The 26,102-nt window shown below is 36.7% G+C and overlaps 1 protein-coding gene across 5 annotated transcripts; it reads left to right on the top strand.

The window, feature by feature from the left end:
• The first annotated feature begins 1,845 nt into the window (after window positions 1-1,845).
• On the top strand, window positions 1,846-25,812 carry slc6a22.1 (solute carrier family 6 member 22, tandem duplicate 1). Of its 5 annotated transcripts, none has more exons than XR_010893378.1 (16): window positions 1,846-2,052; window positions 2,158-2,264; window positions 11,316-11,515; window positions 11,655-11,789; window positions 13,959-14,099; window positions 14,193-14,280; window positions 14,696-14,828; window positions 15,037-15,171; window positions 15,839-15,942; window positions 16,135-16,259; window positions 16,348-16,460; window positions 18,660-18,797; window positions 18,999-19,101; window positions 21,169-21,244; window positions 21,747-21,917; window positions 22,029-25,812. XR_010893378.1 is itself a non-coding variant. In XM_067372689.1 (16 exons), the coding sequence occupies exons 2-16, from the start codon at window positions 2,242-2,244 to the stop codon at window positions 22,098-22,100; spliced, it is 1,782 nt and encodes a 593-aa protein (XP_067228790.1). In that variant the 5' UTR covers window positions 1,846-2,052; window positions 2,158-2,241; the 3' UTR covers window positions 22,101-25,812. The 5 variants fall into 5 exon arrangements, 4 of the variants coding, with proteins under 4 accessions (XP_067228790.1, XP_067228793.1, XP_067228792.1 ...); XM_067372689.1 differs by having other exon boundaries at window positions 21,169-21,269; XM_067372692.1 differs by lacking the exons at window positions 11,316-11,515; window positions 11,655-11,789 and having other exon boundaries at window positions 14,056-14,099; window positions 21,169-21,269.
• Window positions 25,813-26,102: the final 290 nt, after the last annotated feature.

The following is a 26,102-nucleotide window of genomic DNA, read 5'->3' as shown; positions in this document are numbered from 1 at the left end:
CTCATGTTGTTCCAAACCTGTAAGACCTTTGTTTATCATCAGAACACAAATGAAGATATTTTTGATAAAATCCAAAAGCTTTCTGACCACAGACTGCAATGTAATTGGAGCTCTTTCAGGCCCAGAAAGATAGTAAAGACATTGTTAAAATAGTCCATGTGACTGCAGTGGTTTAACCTTAATGTTATAAAGCGACCAGAATACTTTTTGTGTGCAAAAAAGAAAAATAATTACTTTATTAAACAATTTCCTCTCTCTGTGTCACTCTCTGACGGTGTTCGTGTGAGCACCACAGCGCATGCATGTGATGCTGATGCAGAATCCTGCCAATAATGAGCCAACTGTGTTTACTACATCAACAGTGTCAGAGACTGACATGGAAGAGAAGACATTGTTGAATAAATTTGATACAAAAAGTATTCTGGTCGCTTCATAACATTAGGATTGATCCACTGTTGTCACATGACTGTTTTAACTATGCCTTTACTACCTTTCTGGGCCATAAAAAGTGGTAATAATGTTGCAGTCTATGGAGGGTCAGAAAGCGCTCAGATTTCATCAAATCTGAATGTAATGAGTAATTAATGACAGAATTTTCATTTTTGGGTAAAATTAACCCTTTAAGATACAGGTAATATAAAAATACAGTGTTGTTATATTTCATATATCTCAACTGAATAGAGGTAATTTGTTTTTGTTCTTATTTTATTACTGTCTGTTTACTTGTTTTTTTGTTTGTTTTGTTTTTGTAAATTCAATTCAGTTTGAAATCAAGCTTTCTTGTACTGCATGTGAGCTACTGCAACAAAGTTACCCTATTGTAAAGACACAAATACACAGAGTGAGCAAATATTTAAGTGAGATTACTGTAATGGTAATTGATCAATGTTATTGGTATTTAAAATGATGCTGAATATTGATCATTTGTTTTGTATTGAAGTTAGAAATTCCAGCATTGTGACTACTTCATGCACTTCACGAATGAGGTGAAAGTGCTTTGTTGAAAGTTGCTATTTTCTACTGATTGATTGAATATTGTTTGGCAATTCATTAAATATCGCCGGCTAAAAAGTAACTAGTAATTTTAGTACTTTGAGTAGTTTTTTAGAAGAGTAATTTGTACTTTTACTTGTAATTGAGTATTATTTCAGCAATGTAACAGTACTTGTACTTGAGTACAAATTTTCAGTACTCTTTCCACCACTGTAAAACAGTGTCTGTGTAATAGTTGTCAGAATATATACTGTCTTCTTTGACTTAAACTGACTGCTGTTTTTTTCCCCAAATATGTTAATAATTATAATGAAAATCGGTTTCTTGCTTATTTGTATGATACATTATTGTAGGTATCTACATCTAACATTATGCAGAACAAGGTTTACTAACTAGATATGACTCCTGACCACTGTCGGAGCAGGTTCCTCTAGTGTGCGGGGTAGATAAATGGAAAACTGGAAAACCCGGAATGGAGCTAAATCCGACTGATTGGAAAATTCTTTGAGCGGGGAGGGGAAATATCTCTCCGTTCCATTCATACAACGTGTTCCAGACCGGATGAATGTCTGTGTTGCTTGGTGACACAAAATTAGATTTTTTTTTGCAACAATTTTCATAAAAAACAAACAAAAAAAAAAAACATACAAAATATTATACGGTTCGTGCTCGTGTAATATTGCGTAATTGTTGTTTACTCATGTTAAGCGAGGAGTATCACGTTTGTTTACATGTAATTAACAGATATTTTTGGCATCGTAAAAAACGAGATGAACATATTTAGAAACGTTGTCATTTATTGCTCTGCAAGCTGATGATCTAAGCCCCGCCTTTAGCTGAGACACACTCACACATACGACCAAATAAAAACACACACATGCGATATACACTCTCGGTTCTGTATGGACTCGTTTACCCTTACGAGAGGTGGAGAAAATGAGAGGGGTGGGCTTCAGTGACAGTATTATAAAGACCGAATCACACTGATTTAAGCTTAACTTTCACGACCAATGTAAATTCGGTAGACTTCCTGAACTTTTGACTGGTCGCCTGCGTCAGGTAACACCTCCTATAGCTTTTGTTTTCTATCTGTATTGTTTCCAATGCATTGTAATTTACTGAAGGGGTTCAGTTGAACTGTTTTCTATATGCTTTTGTTTTTAGAAGTATTTCACTTGGCACCCGGCGTCTCCTCCGCGTGGGTTTGAGCAGCACAAGTGTTCGGCTGCTGAATCTAGGCCAAAGGGCATGAACAAAAGCGCAATAACTGAGTGAGTTTCCTCCTTCTATCTATTCAGATCATCAGGGACAGTCTGTGCTCCATGAGGATAAGTAGTTCGTGCGTCAGATTCAATTGCTGTTTATGGTTACAATTAAGCATGTACAGTCAGGTTATTTAATAAGTGAAAACGTCTTTTTTTTTTTTTTTTTTTCCTTACCTCGCCCTAACATGCCACTTGACACAATAAAATTAAAATATTGTTAATGAGAATTAAGGATTTCCAGGATGAAAAGTAGTAGTAGGCGTTTAAATGTAGTTTAAAACACACGTGCAAATCTAACCGGAATGTAATATTTGTATTCATGTTGCTTTCATACATTTTTGATGAATTTTACCATTTTGTAAATGTTTGAGTTTTTAATTAGAATTTAAAAAACTGGAGTACCTTTACTGCCCCCCATGGGATCATTAAAGGGTTACTTCAGGATTTAGCATTAAGCTTTGTATTAGTAGAATACCACTAGTATTTTCGAATTACCGTGCTTTCCCCCTTCATATCAGCCCGAGATGAGAGATTTATGCATTTTTATTCTGTAAAAAAGCCCTTTTGGCCAGAGGCTTAAAACTACAGCCAGTAATAGCAGGTAGTTCCGCATTTTTTTCACCACGCCCATACATATGCGTGTTTAAGGTTACTCACGGACATAGATCAAAGATTTTATCAAAAGTGGGTATCAATTATATTTTTAAGCTTACAGTAATTAACATTATTTGTTATAGTCTGCACTAAATCAGTGGTTCAGCTCGCAAATTTATCGGTCTCTGCAGTCATCTCAACCAATACAGCAACAGGCTTTTGTGGTAACGTTAGCATAAATAGATAATTAGACTAACTCAGTTTTACAGAACAGTGGCCTTACTTTGATAGTCAACTTATATGCAACTTATCTAACGTTACTTTGCTAAGTTTGCAGTTTTACTGCTACCTACAACACTACATATAGGCTACTGTGTTATCAGTCTAGTATCAGCGAGTCTTACCTCTACGAATACGCTTAGTGCCAGATGGCCCAGGCTGTTTGTCCTCTGGGAAAGTGAATATCGATGGTATTGCGGTGTCCTTCAGAATGGTTCTCTTCATTGCAAAGATATTTGGTTCGTAGTCCTCGTGCTTGAAATGGAGACTACATATTCTGCAGTTTTTTATGTTTTCTATAACGGTGTCATCTCCAAACTTTGGGTGTTTGATGGCCCTCAGCCACTGTTTACATCGCTCCAAATCTTTAACTTAATCGGAAAATGATGGAAACGTACTTGTCCTTTCCTGGTTTTGGGTGTACATCCAGGTACAAAGCAGTTTAGCACCATTTCGCTGTAAATGTATGAACTAACTCACGATTTATAGAATTAATATGTAATAAAGCAAGCTTAGTTGTTTGAATTTTCCTGGTAATGCCGCCTGTAACCGATAGGCGTGGTTTGGGCGTGGCCTCGCAAGGGCAGCAAAATAAGTGCATTCTGGGAGTTGTTGTCTTTCATCCACATTAGTCAAAAATACATTTTCTGCCTTTTCTCAGTCTAGAAAGCTCCAAATTCAAAAATAATTTCACATTTCTACTAAATAAATGACCAATTTTAAAAACACATTCATCTTTCCAGGGGTGAAGTACCCCTTTAAGGTATCTTTCTGTGTAATTTTTTTCTTCACATATAATAAGGGTCACAGCACAAAAAATGAGGGCAGAGAAGGGAATGTGACTAAGCACCCTGCAGTGCCTCCTGTTTTGGGGACACAAGATTATTTCAGCTGTGAGGAGTTGCACAAACAGCTTGTACTCACTGCCCTCAACATTTAAATCCAAAGTATACTTTTTTTTTGTAAACTCTAAAAACAAATTCTTATTGAGAACATATGTGCAAACACTCAAGACCTCAAAACCATTATAATTCTTTTAGATTGGATCTGTACACTGCCGTCTTTCTTTTAACAGTCGATGCGCAACTATATCGCGATGTGCGCATCCGTGATAGTTACATCACAGGATGTGCGGTGTCAAGTACAGAGCGCAACAGTCAGAAAATTGATTTTTAAGGATAACTTGTAAACCTTTAAAGGTGCTAAAGAGGATCTTTTCGTCGATTGAGAAACCAAAGACTGTTACTGAGTTTTTAAAATGAGCGCATGCGTAAGAACAACACCCCTCCTTTTGAGGGAACGCCTCCCAAAACTCGTGCACGAGTATTGGAACACGAGTGTTTACAACCGGCATTCGCTGTGTCGTGTTAGTGGATTCATTATGTCGGACTCACCGCAGGTAACTCATAATCTGCAATTGTTACTCCCATCTCCTGACAAAAACATTGCATGCGGCGCCTGTGGAGTGTGGAAAGTTACTGGAGCGCACAGCCGCGCACGTCTCTCACAAGGAACGTCACGGCAGTGATTGACAAGCCAGAGGGCCAGTCGTTTACACAATGAGAATTTTGTACATTTTAATTTTAAATGCATAAATCTGGTACATTCTGAGAGCAAAATTAAGTGACTAGATCAATGAAGAAATTTGTTCTCTTGTAAACAATTTGTGCTTTATTAGTCATTTTTTTTTATTGGTGATGGTAGTGATCAGTAGGCTAAAAGATAGTTCATAAGTAGTCAAACATGTAGAGTATACAATTAAAACCATTAAAAATATGTAGCAAAAGAGGTTACCTTTGTTGAATTAATGTATTAGTGGAAGCCTGTATCTATACATCTGTATTTGTCGAACTAATGGTTACTCTTTGATTTGTTAAACAATCCAGAATGCACTAAACCCACTACTTCATTATAGAGAAAAATAACAAATGAATAAAAACATATAATCATAAGCTGACCAAATAAATAAACTAGTAAACTAGGTGATTACCCTATATAATTCAGCAGCAACCTAAACCATAATAATATATGCTTCAAAACAGCAGCAAAAAAACCGCTAATGCGCATCCTGGGTGCAGAATGATGTGCTTGAAGCAATGTGGAGCCAGAGCGCGCAGTCACGCTGCTCATTGAAAAGTTCACGGTACAAAGAGAATCCCGGTGTATAACTAACTTACCGGGTTCTAACAATTTATGAAACATATGTTTCTTCTCACTTTTTTAAATTCCAGTTATTGTGCGTGTGACGCAAATTCATAGTCCTTGTGTTGTACAGACACCCTGTAGCCAATATGATGACATCGTTCAGAAACGGCCATAAACTCCAGCAAGATAAAGTCATTTTATGCAAATCCACAGCCCTTCATCTACATATCAAGTATTATAATGGGAATATATCATATTGGAGAGTTTTACCGTGCTGACTGTCGTTACCGAACGCGCTGCGCTGCGCTGTTTGAGAGCTGAATGATTGACAGCTGCAGCGGAGGGAAGACGAGTTTCTGACCGTGAACTTAACGATGTACTCATTCACATGAGGCTATGGAATAGCTTCAGATTAATTTGAACATAGAGCAAAATAAGTAGACTAGCACCAATTAAGTTTTCGTGCACTATGACTCCCACTTTTGCCATATAAAAGAGCGCAATTATCAGACGATTATTTAAATATCGCGACAAACCAAATTTCCGTTTCATTTTGAGACTGGCGGGACAAATTAGAATGTGGCGGGCCGCCACAGTCTAGTCAATGTATGGGAAACACTACCTCATGCACAGATGATGTGGGTGGAAATGGGGGGTAACGCAGGGGGACGGCGTCCCCGGAGTAAATTTCAAGGGGGGACGGCGTTCCAGTTCAAATTGGTTCGGTTTTTTTTTTGTTTTTTTTTTTGTTTTGTTTTTTTTTAGAAATTTCTGTATTTATTCACTCAATAGCCTACGAAAAAGAAACCGATTCAGCGCAATAAAATTGCATGATTAATCATAAAAAGATCGCAATCTGAATTCAAACACCCACGTGATCTTAATCGGTGCTCGAAGTGGGCCGGTTCGCACCGGCACTTTAATCTGCATACCCACGCTTTGTCTTGCATACACCGGCACTTCTTCCATGTTGCATGTACACACTGAAACACAGATTCAGGCTGTTAATTAATTTTATAAATCGCGTGTTCGGAGCTTTTATAAGCTTGAGTGGTGCACCGTGCGCGAATCACCGCAGGGGCGTTCGCCAGCGCGCTCCAAAAGTGTGATAAGATTTGCACGAGCCGTTCCTATGATCATAAAATAGAACGTTCTCAATAGAATTCAAATGGGTTTAATTGGAATTCTATTCAGAATGTATTTAGTAAAAAATTATGGAGAAAGTCATCATGATCTAAAAACAGCCAGTAAAAAGACATGATGATGATCTTGCAAGCTTTTTAAACTTCTCATGACCACCTTTCCTAGAATTTATCACGTTGTATTTATTGTGGTACATTTTAACTAACTTGTTCAAGGATTTATATAATAAATAATCTATTAAGGCAATAGATTGAATTTTTTATATCCTTATTGTAACAAATGCTATGGTTAAACAATTACAAGAACTACTTTTTCAGGCCAAGTACAAGTTAGAATCATGGATCTTCTTGAATTATTAACTAAACTTTAGTTTTCCTCATGTGTAAAATGTGTTCTGTTAATATGACAGATATGCCCATTAGGAAAAACCTGGCTGCATTCCAAGAATCAACAAGTTCGGTATAAGAACATTTTAAGTAGTTTCAGCACCTTGTAAACAAGTAATTGTTAACTATAGGCTGTTACTTTATTGCAGTTGTGTTATCAACCAACTTTGCATGTGTGGACCATTTTGCAAAAATAAAGCAACAAACAAATAAAAAAAAACCAAACTCCTCGCAACCAAGGAAGACAACCAGTCCCCCATCCCAAATGGAAGTGAACAAAATAGAATAAATTACCCTTTGAAAGTAACTTGATACTTCAAATAAAGATTGCATCAATTACATCTTTACACCAGTATGTGGCGACAAATGATTGTTAAAAATGTTTTTTGTCATTGATTCATTCATTACAAAGAATTGTTCAAAAAACGTTGATTCATCTATGAAACAAGTGACATCTTTATAATTGAGTCATTGAATCATTTATTCAAACCGATTTTTAACCGACTGCACCAACTAACATTATGTCAGAATCAGTAAATTACTTGTAAAAAACATGTATATCGTAACATCCTCAAAACAAAATTTTATAAAATGATAAATATCACATTTCAACCCTTTTAACCATTCTTTAAGAAAAGGGATGAGTGAATATTATTATATTTACATTATTGTCCAAATTATTTTGCTTTAGGATACACATCAGCTTCCTTTTGCATTAAAACTGTTGTTTTTCAAAGTATACTAAACTGAGTGGTAGCCATCCAAAACAGTCAGTTTTCTTGAGGACAAATGTATTTAAAATGTTTGTGACCTGTTCAATTCAGTCTGCACCACATATGCAAATTCCTAGACAATGTATCTTTAGTTTGGACAAAATCAAACAGGTTATTTTCTCCAAGCAAAGGTTCTGTTGAATTAACATGTTTGTGCCACACGCAATTCATAAATGTTGTTCATTGACCTTTCATGTGCTTGCTTGATAATTAAGAAAATATTGTGAACATGAAATAGGCCTGTTTATATTTTATATTTAAATAAATGAAAAGTCATTGAAAGTAAAAAAAAAAAAAAAACAATCCCTCCCATATAGAGTTCCCCCAGTGAATCTCAGCCATTTCCAGTTATTCCTTTCAGTGCACCTAATAAATAGTCTTTTATCAGTTAGTAAAGACAGTTTCAAGTAATATTGCAAAAATGTATAAAACAAAACATCCTCTTTAGCACCTTTAAAGACAGCCCTACTGTGAGCTACAAGGTTATGGTATTTGCTTCTGCTGAAGCCATCAGCCTGCATTATTTAAAGCAGTGGTCTCAAACATTTACGGCCCGCCCTCCCCCTCTACCCGACCCGCAACTGATCTCAAAAATGAAACATAATCCGGCTCGCCAAATTATTATTATTATTCTCTAGTTGCTACCTGTCTGATATGCAACTTGAAGTCACGAGCGCCGATTTAAACCACCAAAACGCATCCGATGCAACCATTAAACATTACCGATGCTCAAACAGCATCTTGGACAAATGTGTCTCAGCTGTGTGAGCACAAGCGCTGACAGGTGTCTGGCAAGAAACAGAAGAGTGTACAAATGTATTCAGGAATTGCATTTGTTCAGTACAGTGTTGTTCAGTGCAAGATTCCAAACCCGTAAGACCTCCGTTCATCTTCGGAACACAGTTTAAGATATTTTAGATTTAGTCCAAGTGCTTTCTGTCCTTCCATTGAAAATGTATGTACGGTATACTGACCATGTCCAGAAAGGCAATAAAAACATCAAAGTAGTCCATGTGACATCAGTGGGTTAGTTCGAATTTGTTGAAGCATCGAAAATCTATTTTGGTCCAAAAATAACAAAAACTACAACTTTATTCAGCATTGTATTCTCTTCCGGAATCCTTTCCATTGAATTGATTCCATTGAATCCTTTCATCTGTCGGCATTGGTAATGCACTTTTACGTCGCCGTGGTTGTTTTTGGCGATTAGGACATCTGCGACATGCACACTTACGCACCATTTTAAAAAATATAGCAATACCAAAATACAAACAATGTAGAATAGCTTGAATACAGCGTGCGTCTCCCTCAGACTGTAAACGAAGCTCGGGCGCACCAGATAACGCGTCAGCAGCGTCTTACATCAGCAGCGTCACTGCGGAGTCGTGAACCACACTCCGGAGCAAAAGGGGGCGGTAATGCACCAATAAGCTGGATGCCAACCGCCGTAAAACAGGAAGGAAGAAGAAGCGGAGTCATGAACGTGGATTGACAACAGACCCGGAAGAGAATACAATGCTGAATAAAGTCATAGTTTTTGTTATTTTTGGACCAAAATGTATTTTCGATGCTTCACAATGTTGCAGGTGTCCTAATCGCCAAAAACAACCACGGCGACGTAAACGTGCATTACCAACACAGACAGATGAAAGGATTCAATTGAGTCAATTCAATGGAATGGATTCCGGAAGAGAAGACAATGCTGAATAAAGTCGTAGTTTTTGTTATTTTTGGACCAAAATGAATTTTCGATGCTTCAGAAAATTCTAACTAACCCACTGATGTCACATGGACTACTTTGATGATGTTTTTATTACCTTTCTGGACATGGACAGTATACCGTACAAACATTTTCAATGGAGGGACAGGAAGCTCTCGGACTAAATCTAAAATATCTTAAACTGTGTTCCGAAGATGAACAGAGGTTTTACGGGTTTGGAACGACATGAGGGTGAGTCATTAATGACATAATTTTCATTTTTGGGTGAACTAAGCCCTTTAACCTTTTTTTTTTTTTTTTTTTTTTTTTTTTTTTTGTAAATGAGCAGTTTTATATTTCTCAATTTTTAATTCAATCATGCTATTTGCAGTGCTTCATGGGATTGTACTTCTTTCCCTCACTAAAGCCGTTGGGTATACGGTCTTGTCCCCTTTTTTTTTTTTTTTTTTTTTTTTTTTTGTCTGATTTTCAAAAACATTTTTGCTTCAAATCAAAGTTTGTAGTGTTATGATTCACCTCTTACCTGATTAGCTTGGTTCACGGATTATAACTCTTTTTATCAAAGACTTTTTTTTAAATCCCTATGGTAAAAATAAATGGAAAAAAATACAAGTATCCTCATAAACACGGTCGCTTATGGCTTATGTGAACGTAAACAATTGAGAAAGGAAATGCATCTATGCATTCGGTCTTAAAGTGACAGCAGCCTAATATTCCTGCTGCTATCTGTTATTAATGTTATCAAAAAAAAACAAAACACAAAGAGAATATCACTTTTGTAGCTGTAACAAAGATCAATTATATTTAATATATGCAGTGAAGACTAAGCAGTGTTATTTGATTATTCAATTAATGTACCTGAATACTGTTACACAGCAAAATCCCCAGAGTTAAATCAACTCTTCTAATGGTCCGTCTCTAAATAGTGTTAAAGTAACATTGAAGCACAGTTAAATTTAATGAGATAATTAAGCAATTAATAAGGCTGTGACTTAAGTCATTTGTAGTTCTTGTGTTTTTTCTTATTTCTTAAGTGATTCTGCTTGTTAACAGCAGGCGTTCATCACTAATGCACAATCATCACTTAATTAATTGCTTAATTATATCATTTAATGTAACTCTGCTTCAGTGTTATTTTAACACTATTTACAGAGGGACCATATGTACTCTGAGCAGAGTTTATTTAACTCTGGGGATTTTGCTGTGTAGACTTGCCCAAAAAAAGCACTGTTTATTTCATTTGTATCTTTGTTCGATGGTATTTGTTTATGCTTTTAATTTTATTATTATTTTTATGCAGATGCACTCCCCTACAAAATCATCCCAAACATTCTAGAATGATTAATTCTTTCCAAATAGAGCTATTTAAGTCATCTGGTGATTTTTCTTTTTTCTTTCTTTTATATTGCAATATGCATTGCAGAAAAACTAAATATCGCAATGTCAATTTTTTTTCCAATATCACATAGCCCTAATTTGTTCATAGACGCTCGAGGCTAGTTTTATGATAACTCTTTAATAATGTTTCTATTACAGAGTATTAAAAGTGCCAAGGTCTTCACAAGTAAATGTTTGAAAATAGTTTAATCAATTAGTGACAAATGCATTTAAATGGAGGTGTGAATTATAGTTTTGAATTTATAAGAAATTTAGGCACCACAAAATCCATCACCAAGATTATGCCTAACTTTGATGAAAAACCTTTAGTTATCTTTTCCACAATACAGTCTTGCATTTCCATAAATGTGTGTAATCAAATCTATTGTGGCGAGTATGTTCTTATGCAGCTACATTACACTATTAGAGAAATACAAAAAATGAAGATCTGGGCACTTATTCTAATTTTGAATATCATTATTTGAATGCCTAGCTCCCAGTGTAAGAGCTGGAACAACCAGATGGTACTGAACAAAGACTCATTGCTGTTTTTGACCTTTACATGTTTCAATAACCACTCTGTTTTAAACTTTGTTTGTGGCTCTCTAGCATCAGTGTTTTGACATTTTTTTTTTCGCAGTGACATGGAGATGCAGCATGACCCAGATTTGCAGTTTAAACTGGCTTATCCAGATTCAGGAAGAGTTGACACAGGCCTCAAAATCCGAGTGAGGGGCCAGTGGTCCAGTAAAGTGGAGTTTATCTTAGCTGTTGCTGGCCAGATCATTGGTTTGGGAAATGTGTGGAGGTTTCCATATTTGTGTTACAAGAACGGAGGAGGTTTGTTCAAATATAACTGTGAGCTCTCTTTAAACAGTTCAGTTCAACCAGTTCTGGTTTTTGTTTGTTTTTGTTTGTGTCCTATACTAAAGTGGTGGACATAAACTGTCCAAAAACAGCTGTGTATTTCTTTTTTTAGGAGTGTTTTTTATTCCATATGTGGTCTTTCTGTTTGCCTGTGGCATTCCTCTTTTTCTTATGGAGACTGCTCTGGGTCAGTACACAAGCCAAGGGTCTGTCACCTGCTGGAGGAAGATCTGCCCACTATTTGAAGGTGAATTTCAGTCAGTGTGTCAGTGTCAGTGTTGGTGTACAATATAGTACATGTTGTTGTGCTGTATGTCAGCCATAGTGATGTATGTAATTTTGCTGTTAAAATTAGATGGTTGTAGTTAAACACCCCGTGCACTGCAATAGTGAACAATAGTGGTCTGAAATGCGAGAAGCTTCCCGTTTGAAGCAGAAGTTGTTTTTGTAATAATCAGTTTGAAAAAAGGTTTATCATGCGAGTATATTTAAATAACATAGTTTTATCTTCTGAGTCACAATAAGGTTGTAAGGGTGTAAGGTTTTGAAAATGAAGACACCCATTTGGTGAGAGATTTTCACATACATAAAGCAAGTCCCCCTTGAAAACTAGTCCTGTCTGAATAGGGCTATCATTTATAAGTCAAACAAGATTCAAAACCTCAAAGCCCCAAATTCGTCATACAATATTTCCTATGATAAACTATTATACAGGTGCTGGTCATATAATTAGAATATCGAGAAAAAGTTCATTTTTTTTATTGTAAATTATTTTTAAAAATGAAACTTTCATTTATACTAGATTCCCTACATGTAAAGTAAAACATTTCAAAAAAAATTTTTTTTAATTTGTTGATTAGAACGTACAGCTAATGAAAGTCCAAAATCAAGTATCTCAAAATATTAGAATATTTACATTTGAGTTTCATTAAATGACCATCCCTACAGTATAAATTCCAGGTATCTCTTGTTCTTTGAAACCACACTAATGGGGAAGACTGCTGACTTGGCAATGGTCCAGGAGACAATCATTGACACCCTCCACAAAGAGAGTAAGTCACAGATGGTCATTACTGAATGTGGTGGCTGTTTACAGAGTGATGTATCAAAGCATATTAAATGCAAAGTTCACTAGAAGGAAGAAATTGGGTAGGCAAAGGTGCACAAGCAACAGGAATGACCGCAAGCTTGAGAATACTGTCAAGTAAAGCTGATTAAAACACTTGGGAGAGCTTCACAATGAGTCAAATGAAGCCGGAGTCAGTGCATCAAGAGTCACCACACTCAGACATCTTCAGGAAAAGGACTACTAAGCCACTTCTGAAAGAGAAACAACATCAGAAGCATCTTACCTGGGCTAAGGAGAAAAAGAACTGGACAGTGAACAGTGGTCGAAAGTCCTCTTTTCAGATAAAAGTAAATTTTGCATTTCATGTTGAAATCATGGTCCCAGAATCTGAAGGAAGACTGGAGAGGCACAGAATCCAAGCTGCTTGAAGTCTAGTGGGAAGTTTCTGAAGTTAGTAATGATTTGGGGGGCCGTGACGTCTGCTGGTGTTGGTCCATTGTGTTTTATCAAGTGCAAAGTCAATGCAGCCATCTTCCAGGAGATTTTGGAGCACTTTATGCTTCCATCTGCTGACAAGCTTTATGGAGATGCTGATTTCCTTTTCCAGCAGGACTTTAGCACCTGCCCACAGTGCAAAAACCACTTCCAAGTGGTTTGCTGGCCATGATATTACTGTGCTTTATTGGCCAGCCAACATGCCTGACCCCTGAATCTATGGGATATTTTCAAGAGAAAGATGAGAAACAGTCGATCCAACAATATACAGATGATCTGAAGGCTCAATAGTGCCTCAGCAGTGCCACAGGCTGATCACTTCCATGCCACACTTCACTGATGCTGTAATTTGTGCTAGAGCAAGTTATTTGCTGTAATATGTGCTGCCGACCAAGTATTGAGTGTACAAATGAACATACTTTAAAGAACTTGAACTTTTCTGTTTTGAAAATCCATTTTTTGATTGATCTTAGGAAATATTCTAATATTTTGAGATACTGGATTTTGGAATTTCATGAGCTGTACGCTCTAATCATCAAAATTTAAAAAATAAATTTAAAAAATAAATAATCATTTTTAAAAATAATTTACAATAAAAAAAATGAACTTATTCACAATATTCTAATTATATGACCAGCACCTGTATGTGTAAATTCATTATAAATAATCAGTAGAAATGCATTATTAAATAATTAATTTTAACCTCTGTAACAGTATGTAATATATACATATGGACCTCTCCAGTACATTTAACCCAAACATTCAAAGCGAACTGGTATTGAATTTAAAGGCTGATCAACTGCTGTCATCATAATCATAAGGGGGTAATTGTTGTGGTTTGCTTTTCTTTAGGTCTGGGTTATGGGAGTCAGGTGGTCATCTTCTATTCCAGTACCTACTACATCATCATTTTGGCCTGGGCTTTCTTCTATCTCTTCTCTTCTTTTAGTGGTGAACTACCATGGGCTAGCTGCAGGAACTGGTGGAATTCAGGTATGTTACAAATACTATTACTTTGAAAATTAATCCTTTTTTTTTTTTTTTTTTTTTTTTGTAATAGATCATGTTTTTTCTTTACCCTTACAGAGAACTGTGTCGAGTTTGACCGAATGGGGGGGACAAGAAACCTGAGCTTTTTTGAGAATGCATCATCACCTGTTAAAGAATTTTGGGAGTGAGTTTATAATATAACCAAAAGTTTAAACAGTAGTGGCCAAAAGTGATGTCCAGCCTAGGAAAATTGACATCTTCACCCCTTATTCAAATATTATTTGTTGATTTTTGTAAGCATATTGTGCAGTTTGGCTTGAAGTCCATTGTTACATTTGTGATAATGAAATGAAACATGCCAAATTGTGCAGACACAACATTTTACATTGCAGTCTTTTTTTTGCAATGTAAAAATAAAACCTGCAGCTGTAAAAAAATAAAAAAAATTAACCAATTTTTATCAGGTTTGAACATTTTTTTTTTTTTTTTTTGTGAAATATATAAACTAACCCTAAATGCAAGCACAACTTTCAAGTGTAATTATTTATTATATTAGAAATAATGAGATCAATTAAAATTACAATGAATGTTTCTTTTAGGAGGCGAGTATTGGATATAACTGGTAGTGTGAATGAGCTGGGCAGTGTGAAATGGGACCTGGCACTGTGTCTCCTTTTGGCCTGGATCATCTGCTACTTCTGTGTGTGGAAGGGAGTGAAGTCCACTGGCAAGGTGAGAACTAACTGAAAAACTGGCACTTTGTGTGTGTATGTGTGTGTGTATATATATATATATATATTTGATAGAGATGACATCTGGCTACATGTTACCTCAGTCTGCTTGTCATGGATATTGACATAGTCCAGTTGATTCTGTTTACATACTTAAATCAGGTATTCTGGATCTCAAAATTGGAGTGCCCTTGTTCTTTATTTTTCAGGTTGTGTATTTTACTGCTACATTTCCATATGTTATGTTACTGGTGCTTCTGATTCGAGGTCTTACGTTGCCTGGAGCCATTGATGGCATCTCCTTCTACCTCTACCCAAATCCAGCACGCCTTGCAGACCCACAGGTAAACAAATCCGGAGATACATGAGTGATATTAGTAGTAGATGAAGATTTTTTTCTTCTATTTGTAAAGACATTTGCAGAATGAAAAGTATTTATGGTTGGTGCTTTCGTTTAAAATGATGTACACTCACATGACCATCAGGCCAGTCATATCAGTGGCCTAAAACCTTTTATTCCATTTCCCTTTTCTTGATGGCCGCATTTTGATCACATGACAAGCTCAATGTTGTTCATGTTATTTTAGTTCCTCTTATTCCGCAACTTCATTATTGGATTTTTTCAAATGAAGAAATTAATAATGAATTAATAATGGTGAATATTGTAAATGTTAGCATCTGAAAAAGTTCTGCTTTCATGTGAGGATGCATCCAAGTCTGATAGTCAGTGTCAATGTAAGTTACTAGACCATTGTTTTATCAACCAGGGACAAATAAAAATTCATAGAGCTTCTTGTATAGGAAGTTGTTTATTATTTTTGCTTAATCACAGTCTCTACACATGAATGTCAAACTGATTAAGCTTTTAAATAACTAATTGCTAAATAATCAATCAGTAACACAAAGTCATTCAGAAAATTAACTTGGATATTTCTCAATATGGAACTGGACCAGACCCTTCATGTGTCATGTATTGCAAATACCTAATGGATTGGTCTCTCATGCCTTTAGGTGTGGATGGATGCTGGAACACAAATATTTTACTCCTATGCTCTTTGCATTGGGTGCCATACAGCTTTGGGAAGCTACAATAAGTACAACAACAACTGCTACAAGTGAGAGAACTTAGGTCACGAGAAACTACATTACAGTACATTTAAATATTAATGCAGATATACTTTTAGATACATTTTTAGAGCCATTAGCTGTTCTTACTCGTATAAAATATGGGTAAAAATAGCTAATGACTGTATAATAGACACACTGCTTTGATGGGTTTTGACGGCATGCTTTGTTTCTGCTTGTAGAGACTGTGTTTATCTGTGCCTGCTGAACAGTGGAACCAGTTTTGTGGCTGGCTTTGCAATCTTTTCTGTTTTAGGCTTCATGGCCCTTGAACAGGGGGTTGATATCTCAATGGTGGCAGAGTCAGGTAACTTAAACAACAGCAGCTCTTTTATGTCTGTCTTTTTCCCCATACATTTCCCACACATTAATTCACATTTCTCTTCTTTTGCCAGGCCCTGGTTTGGCCTTCATTGCATATCCACGAGCTGTAGCGATGATGCCCATACCTCAGCTGTGGTCCATATGTTTCTTCATCATGATTATTCTGCTGGGCCTTGACAGTGAGGTGAGAGCACATTTTCTCTAAAGTACATGAGGTGTTTGACTGTTTGAAAATTGCATTTAGTATTGACTGCACTGACACTATCGGATGAAACTGAATAATGACACCATTGTCTTCTGTAGAGCTGCTTTACAGCAGAATTAAATTTGTTACATAATGAATGAACTTTACAGTTATTGAACTGAACTGAATCAACGCTGAACTGAACTGAACTAAGCTGATTAATCACTGTTAACTTACTACAGCTGCTTTATAGAAGAATTTGAATCTGTCTCATATTTGAAGTTTGCATCATTAATTCTGTCACTTTTTCATTAATATGAAGCTGCTCTGAAACAATTTCTACTTTATAAAGCACTATAAAAATAAAGGTGACATGACTTTTGATAAAGCTACAGTGCTTAGCATAAATGAGTACACCCCCTTTGAAAAGTTACATTTTAAACAATCTCTCAATGAACAAAAACAATTTCCAAAATGTTGACAAGACTAAGTTTAATATAACATGTTCAACTTGTCACATGAAAGTAAGCTTAATAATATAACTTAGATTACACATTTGTCAGTTTTACTCAAATTAGGGTGATGCAATAATGAGTACACCTCACAACAAAAACTACTACATCTAGTACTTTGTATGGCCTCCATAATTTTTAATGACAGCACCAAGTCTTTTAGGCATGGAATGAAGTTGGCGACATTTTGTAACATCTATCTTTTTCCATTCTTCAAGAATGACCTGGATGTTGGATGGAGAGTGATGCTCAAGTTGTCTTTTCAGAATTCCCCATAGGTGTTCGATTGGGTTCAGATCAGGAGCCACTGAATCACTTTCACACTGTTCTTCTTCAGAAATCCAACAGTAGCCTTAGATGTGTGTTTAAGATCATTGTAATGTTGGAAAAGTGCACGACGACCAAGGGCACGGAGTGATGGTAGCATCTTCTCTGTCCGTATAGAGCAGTACATCACCAGCAGCACTCATGCAGCCCCACATAAGGACACTGACACCACCATGTTTCACTGTAGGCACCATGCATTTTTCTTTGTATTCCTCACCTTCGCCATACAGTTTTGAAGCCATCAGTTCAAAAACATTTATCTTGGTCTCATCACTCCAGAGTATAGAGTCCCAGTAGTCTTCATCTTTGTCAGCATGGGCCCTGGCAAATTCTAGGTGGGCTTTTTTTGTGCCTGGGCTTTAGGAAAGGCTTCTTTCATGGACGGCACCCATGCATGCCATTCCTCTGCAGTGTGTTTGCCATATTGTGTTACGGGAAATAGTCACCCCATTTTGGCTTTCTACTTCTTTAGATAACTGCAGTGAACTTGCATGCCGATTATTTTATTTATTTATTTATTTATTTTTTCTTCAGCCTTTCTCATCAGAAGATGTTCCTATTGGGGTGTTAACTTCCGTGGATGACCTGGACGTCTCTGTGAGATGGTTGCAGTTCCATCTTTTTAAAAAAATTTTTATACCACTTTTGCTACAGTATTCTGACTGCTAAGTAAAGCTTTGCTGATCTTTTTTGTAGCCTTCACCTTTCTGGTGTAAAGAAATTATTTTCTTTCTCAGGTCTTGTGACATTTCTCTTCCATGTGGTGCCATTGCTGACAGTATGAAATGGGGAAGCGGTTTTAACACCCTTTTATAGTCAACTGTCTGCTGGACACCTGTGTAATGAATAAGTAGACTCAACCGTGGTTGAATTCTTATTAATTTAGACATTTGTAGTCTAAAATAATACTTTGCTCCAGAGACTTTCAGTGGGGTGTACTCATTTTTGCCTCACCCTAATTTGAGTAAAACTGAAATTTTTTCTTTAAGTTATATTATTAACCTTACTTTCACGTTATAAGTTAAACAGATGTTATATAAAACTTAGTCTTGTCAACATTTTTGGAAATTGTTTTTGTGTTCATTGAGATATTGTTTAAAATGTTACTTTTCAAAGGGGGTGTACTCATTTACGCTGAGCACTATATTTGACAGCATATATTTCATATATTACATATCATAATTTACACACATTATTACATATCATAATTTACACACATTATTCTGTTAAAGTTGGTTCTTAATATTCTCAAGAGTTTTGTACATGCAATATACTTACTGTAAATGTGTTATTCAAGTTCTTCAGGACAGTACAGCGTTAAAAACATAACACTGTCATTACATCTCTTTCTCTTTTTCAGTTTGTGGGTTTGGAGGCTCTCATGACAGCTATAACAGACATGAACCCCAACTTCTTCCTCCAAGGACACCGTCGTAAACTTTTTCTCCTCCTCATCTGTGTGAGCTGCTTCCTCATTGGCCTCCTGATGGTAACAGAGGTGATTATGTTCATAATTTAGTCATTACTCTTGGCTTTTATTTTGTTAATTGTTTTACATAAAACAACATTTTGAATCTTTGATATTTGTTCTTTCCTGACTCATACTGTCTAAATCAGACCAAGTAATAACCAATGAAAAAAAATCTGAGATTTGAGTACTGATCAATGTTATATTATATTTTTTGCATTGGTTCGATAGGGGGGCCTGTATATCTTTCAGTTATTTGATTACTATTCCTGCAGTGGAATGACCCTCCTGCTATTTGCCATTGCACAGTCAGTATGTATTGGCTGGTTTTATGGTGAGTAATAATACTAAATCAGAAATTATGTGTCTGTCTACCCTGCACAACTGAAAATATGCCCGATTAATACTCTTCTCCACTATTTGATCCACTAAATGTATTTTTTAAATGGTGCAATCTAATTTAAAGGTGCTAAAGAGGATGTTTTGTTTTATAAATTTTTGCAATATTACTTGAAACTGTCTTTACTAACTGATAAAAGACTATTTATTAGGTGCACTGAAAGGAATAATATTAATATACATCATCTGGGCACGAGGTAGGGCCTTAAAAACATCAGCCAATCTTTACGCGATCATTGCGTAAACGATTGGCCTTCTGGCTTGTCAATCACTGCCGTGACGTTCCTTGTGAGAGACGTGCGCGGCTGCACGCTCCAGTAACTTTCCACACTCCACAGGCGCCGCATGCAATGTTTTTGTCAGGAGACAGGAGTAACAACTGCAGATTATGAGTTACCTGCGGTGAGTCCGACATAATGAATCCACTAACACGACACAGCGAATTCCGGTGGTAAACACTCGTGTTCCAATACTCGTGCGCGAGGTTTGGGAGGAGTTCCCTCAAAATGAGCTGTGAAGGAGGGGGTTGTTCTTACGCATGCGCTCATTTCAAAAACTCACTAACAGTCTTTGGTTTCTCAGTCGACGAAAAGATCCTCTTTAGCACCCTTAATATGTAGGGCCCTATGAAATCCTTTTTCATTTTTTCTAAAATTCCAGGTTTTTTTTTTTTGTTTGTTTTCTGTTTTTCTTCAAATTCCACTTTTTCCTATTGAATTTTTCTGGATTCTGTTTTAAAGATTTAAATTAAATTTTAGTAATCAAAAAGTATGTCTTAATTGAAATCATGAAACATACCAATTTAATAATTTTTATTAAAAGTTTTATAGGGCCTTATGAATTATGTTTGTTTTATTTTGTTTTTTCCCAAATTCCATGTTTTCCATTTGGATTCAATTTTAATGGTTTAATTAAATTTTAATAATAAAGAAAGCATGTCTAATCAATTGAATTCATAAAACTTTTACTTTAAAGGGTTTAATTAAATTGTTGCTGAAATTGTGATTTGAAACAAAATTGTGATCAAAAATGATGGTAAATGGCATAAAACATTAACAATTTAACCAATTAATCGGTGACGTTTTGTCAACTAAACAAATTTTAACAATTTATTTACGCAGAGACACGCAGAACATACAGACTTGCATATTTAAATTGTCTTTTTGCACCTTTCACAGACAATATTCACAGACACTAGTCCGTATCATAATTTGAATGAGTACAGCCCTACTTTTTATTTACTCATCCAAAATTTGCCAAATTCCATAACATTCTGTGTTATATACTAAATTCCATTTTTATGACTGGATTTGTGATTCAGCCCATGTTTTTTGCATTGCGGAAATCATTTGCATTGCGGAAATCATTTGCATGCGGAAATCATGAACTACTGTCGTACTATACAGTTACACTATTCAGGGACAACTCTACCAGAGCGACTGATGCGTTAAGTGCCTTCTCTAAGGACACTAGTGGTGCTAGAGTCACCTGCAGCATTTTTGTTGTTAGCCCAGACTTTCAAGCAAAGTCACCACCATACTGCTGCATTGTGTTTATACTAGTAAAGGTTGACCATGTCATGAACCATAAACAATAAGAATTTAGCACAAAACTGGTGAGCATTCTTTTAATATGTGTAGGTAATTTACCTGGGCTGCATCCGAAATCGCATACTCCCTTGCTATATAGTAGGCGAAAACAGCATGTGACAAAAGAAGTATGTCCAAATTCACAGTACTCATAAAAGAGTAGGCAAAAAGTACCCGGATGACCTACTACTTCTGGCGAGATTCTGAAGTGTGCATACGATGGACACTTTACTATCTCATGAGGCCACGGGAGAGGATTTTTAGGATTTTTAGCGGTCACAAAGTAATTACTTATTCAAAATATGTACCTACTCAAGATAGTATGCGACTTCAGACGCAGCCGTGGTCATTTCTTCCTAATTGTTTTGTATACAATCTCTCCTAAGACTTATGGTTTGTCTCTGGTTTTTCAGGTTCTGATCGTCTTTATGAAAACATTGTAGACATGATCGGTTATCGTCCTCTGACGCTAATGAAATACTGCTGGAAGTATGTCACTCCTATTGTGTGTATAGTAAGTGCACGTTTTACTCTGATTCAAGGTGTTATGGTTACATTAAGTAAAAAAACTGCAGTGTTCATCTAGTTCTTCACCATTATTAAAGGGATAGTTCACCCAAAAATGAAATATTTGTAACCAAGCAGATATCACCCCTCATTGACTGCCATAGTATTTAATTTTCCTACTATGGTAATCAGTGGGGGGCGAGATCTGCTTGGTTACAAACATTCTTCCAAACATCTTCCTTTGTGTTCAGCAGTTTTGGAACAACTTGAGGGGGAGTAAATGATGACAGAATTTTCATTTTTGGGTGGACTTTCTATTTAATTCAATACAAGTTTATTTGTATAGCACTTTTCACAATAAAACAATTTCAGTGTTAAAATCAGTAAGTATTCTGTTATCATTGTATTATTAGGAAGCAATACTTTTATAGAACAACATAGATTGTCTTCACCATTAATTCAATGAACGTCTTTGCTTCTTTAGGGTACATTTGTTTTCTCTTTGGTCAAATTCACTCCTTTAAAGTTTAACAACACATTCGAATACCCCTGGTGGGGCTATGCTGTTGGTTGGTGGTTCACTCTCTCCTCAACATTGTTGGTTCCTGTATGGATGATCTATGTCATCCTTGTCACTCCTGGTACACTGAAACAGGTAATTCCATGAATGATTTAACACTACCAAATTACTTTTCAATGTAAAAATTAGCCATGTTTAATGCAAATTGTTAATCTTTTGCAACTATATGTTTTCCCATTTTTTTAGAGACTGCGTGTCCTTTGCACTCCAGCAAGTGATCTACCTTTGACATCAGAAAGACAAAAAGACAGCCTGTGACCACAACATAAAGTACAACATGTCCTGTAACTGATAGAGAAACATTGGGGATAAAAACATCCTTGGGCTGTATTTAGGACAACTTTTGATATCAATAATGCCTTTGAAGTTGCACATTCTCATGAGGTCTCAAGAAGGCAATACAAACTGTAAATGACTGTTTATTAAGTTATTGAATTTTAGTATCATAGTTTCTCAGCTGTAAGCATCTAAACGTTGATCACTTCAAAAATGGAAATGAAAAATATAAGCATAGCTTCCACATATACCTTTATCTGAGGGAAACTCAGTTTGGCGTCATCCTTAAGTGTCATAGCACAAACAACTTTGCTGTATCATAAACAGTCAGAAGATATCAGTTCTTCGGAAGAAGATCACGGAGAAAAAAAAAAAAGATTATCATGAGGGACCAGCCCCATTGTGGATGGACCAATGTTCATTACAGTTGGCATATGATTAGAAATTGTTAGATAATGTGTTATTTTGAGTTGGAGAGATGGTTTGTAATGGTTTAATCAGTGGAGCTCACTATGATAGACTTTGTGCCTTGTAAAAGGCATATTTCATATCAAACACGTCGCAGTGTTACAGTATTTTAGAATAGTAACATATTTTTTACGTTTCTGTGGGTCAATCAGGCAGCCCTTTTCTGTTTTGTACCTATAGGCAAGCGTTTATGTTTTTAGAAAGTATTAAAGTAAATTATGTTAGGGGGTTATTATATTACAAATGTTACAACATTCACTCAGCATTTCCTCAAGAAGAAAAGAAAAAAACAATTTGCTACTTAAATCTGCTTAGATGTGCAGTCTGTCTATATTTTAAGTAAAATTACATTTAAGGGAATATCTGTAGGTCATTTAATCTTGTCTACATTTTATAACTGATGCACTAGAAAGGCCATTGGTTAATAATGTTTTAATAAATTTGTTCAAATCAACAGTTGTGACTGTAAATGATTGCTAGTTGAAATGGGTTGACAGCAGCTTGTTTCTGCTATAAGGATTGTTTTGAATCACTCAAGCAAATATTAGACAACTAGGTAAAAGGTGAAAGCAGGAATTCTAGGATTAAAATGGTTATAGAATAATGTTAGATGTGTCAGGCATGACAGACTGTTAGTTATGTACTGTACTGCTGTTTTACTGTGGTGTCTTAATGTGTTTTCAATGTAATTGATTCAGTTACATTTGCATGTAGTTTATGTAATGACAGACAATGCAAATTCTGCATTTTGAACTGCCAAGTTTGACCATTGGAGATTCAAGTAATTTGAGTCTTTAGCATGATAGTGGTACTAAGTTGCGTTTTTAAAGTAAGTTTGAAAAACTTTTTATCATTCTCAAGTATGACAAGGCGGTAACTTGGTTAAAGTCTAAAGGCTTCTATTTGCAAATAAACCAAAAAGGCCACCCAAACTGTTTGGCAGAGGATGAAAAAGCAGGATGTTTGCACTGCAAAGAGGGAATGCCTTTCTTATTGATTTGTAAAGTAGGCCAATGACAATGTAGATTCTTTTGTGAATTGTGCCTGTACTTGTTTTGTTTGGGTTAAAGCAGAAAAAATACAGGAGTGATTAAATAAACAGAACATTTCTATACTATTTGCCAAAGTGGTTGTTTTGAGTATTTAATTCTATTGTAGGCTACTTAAAATATCTTGCCATTTCAAAGTATTTGCATATAGCAACATGTTTTGCCATTTAACTATTGACCCTATGTTAACACTAGATCCCTATAGTCTCTCCTGCAGCGATGTAAAGTATTTGAGTAAATGTACTTATGTGTCTTCTTTTTGACTACTTTGTACTTTGAATATCAAAGAAGTTAGCAATTATTACTCCAATTGACTACTTCTCAATTTGGAACTGCATATTAGCATACTACTCTTACTTATTTTCCCCATATAATTCTGTGGCAAAAATAGTAATAGTATGTTAGTATGCGTTTCCGAATGCAGCACATTTATGCGGTAATGCAGTTGCTCATTACAATTTTCATGGCACCTAACTTTTTCTGTTGTAGTTCCCTTTCATGGGAACATCGACGCTGCGTAGTCGCTTTGGGAACGCCTCTGCGCGTTTTGTCTTGAAGCACTCGTGAAATCGAACCAATAGTGTGACGGGACGTCAGTGCGGGTGACGTCACGGACCAGGAAACTATAAAGCACTCCTGAGAACAAAGAACGCCAGCTTCTGTGTCTTCAGCAGCGCTCTTTGTTATCGTGTGTCTTATTTGGTGTTGTCTGTCAATTACATATACAGAGACGATCTCTTTTGTTTGAGAACAAGAGTATCAGTATTACACCACATATATATGTATATAAAAGACACTATAATGGCGAGCAAACGGCATCAGACCGTGTGCTTCTCCCTACCTTCATTACTTCACGGGTGGGGATACACACGAGCTCTGTGTTGTTTGTCCGGGAGCGGAGCATGCCCAGGCGGCCCTCGAGGGGGTTGTTTGCGAGCATTGTAATATAAAACCTCTCCACTCCCGCCGGGCGCTCTTTGAGGAGGGCGCCGCGGCTCGCGTTCTTCGTGGTCGGATCCCGCATCTGCCGAGGCAGACAGGCGGTTCAGATCATGGGGTTCGCAGATGAATTTGGCAGAGGGGTTAGAGACGGGCGCTGCCCTTTCTCTGCCCTTACCTGCCAGGTTCAGTGCCTCTCCCAGGTGGAAGCACGCTCTGCGGTTTCTTCCTCCGGGCTGAGGCACCGGTACACATGTCCAGCTCTGAGGAGGTGGATATTGTGATATTGATTTGAGGACTCGCCACCTCACACACATATCGTGTTTCAAAATCACACGTTTATTATTCTAACATCAGAAACAAATCAGTTGTGTTTGAAAGCCATGATTATTTTGTTAATCTGAAATATTCAGACCGTGATAGACTTGTCTGATTATTTTCTCGATTTAACTGAGAAGTTAAATATCTTTCTGAATTTGTCAACTTACAAATATTGAAGATATATTTATATATATAAAGAAAGTGAACAGCAGTTTTGAGTGCTATACTACAAAGCGAGTAGGGATGCACACGCTGAGAGTGGAGCATGCACGTCAGTTCACAGCTGACAGTGTTCATTCATAAAAATGTCCCGAAGTGTAAAGAGAAGTATGCACTAGCGGGAGTTTTTAGCTCCACTCCTGTTGGCTTTATTCTCGAGGGAATAAAAGTCCAACGCAAGGCTCGAATCTCGCGTTTGCCGCGGCAGCGCGCAGATTAAGTCTGCAATAAAGAATATATAGCTCGGATCTCGCGTTTGCCGAGGCAGCGCGCAGATTAAGTCTGCAATAAAGAATATACGGCTCGGATCTCGCGTTTGCCGAGGCTGCGCATAGATATCGTGCCCGTAATATATAGCCGATTATATATAAAATGTTTATATATATTTGGAGGGAACTGAGTAGACGGGAGTTCCCTTTCTCTTTTTCCCTATAATATCTTGCAAACTATTACGAGCTATAATTCTTTTTGTATTCCAATATATTCAGCCTGTCTTTTTGACTGTTTGTTTTTGGCTGCATTTAATTTAAGGATTAAATGAAATATTGAATACATTAAATTCTGAGGAATTTAAAAGAAGAGAGGCCGGTCTGCCAACCCTGCCACCTCGTGTGCTTCAGGGTGCAGCGGTTTCCAGTGATCCTCTAAGAAGAGGAGGGTCATAGAGTGGTCAGTTCAGTTGTTCCTTGCCGGTTCGCCGTTTCAGGGCACTGAAAAAAAAAAAAAAAAAAAAGTGTCGTCACCCGTGCTCCCCCGCAGAAAGCTTGGGGACCGGGACAGGCAACACAGCTGAAGTCTTTGTGGGGTAAGACAGATCTGCGGACTGTTATCACCAAGAAGACTTCGAAAAGGTCCTGACGCCAGTGGCATAGGACATTCGAGGGTAGCCCCTTTCCGAAGAGGGTTCTTTACCACACTATATGGTATCCGCCCCTCCTCGGTGCCCTCAGGGGGCCGTTCTGCCAACCCTGCCACCTCGTGTGCTTCA

This window comes from Chanodichthys erythropterus, chromosome 21 (assembly GCF_024489055.1).
Source record: "Chanodichthys erythropterus isolate Z2021 chromosome 21, ASM2448905v1, whole genome shotgun sequence".
NCBI classification, from domain to species: Eukaryota; Metazoa; Chordata; class Actinopteri; order Cypriniformes; family Xenocyprididae; genus Chanodichthys; species Chanodichthys erythropterus.
This window is presented reverse-complemented; position numbering and strand designations above follow the sequence as displayed.

Bases quoted from the DNA above. Each gene is read 5' to 3' on its own strand.
- slc6a22.1 (XM_067372689.1), top strand. From the start codon at position 2,242: ATGAACAAAAGCGCAATAACTGA. The intron at 11,516-11,654 runs GTTTGTTCAAAT...TTCTTTTTTTAG, and splicing joins GTGTTACAAGAACGGAGGAG to GAGTGTTTTTTATTCCATAT. The intron at 19,102-21,168 runs GTGAGTAATAAT...CTGGTTTTTCAG, and splicing joins ATGTATTGGCTGGTTTTATG to GTTCTGATCGTCTTTATGAA.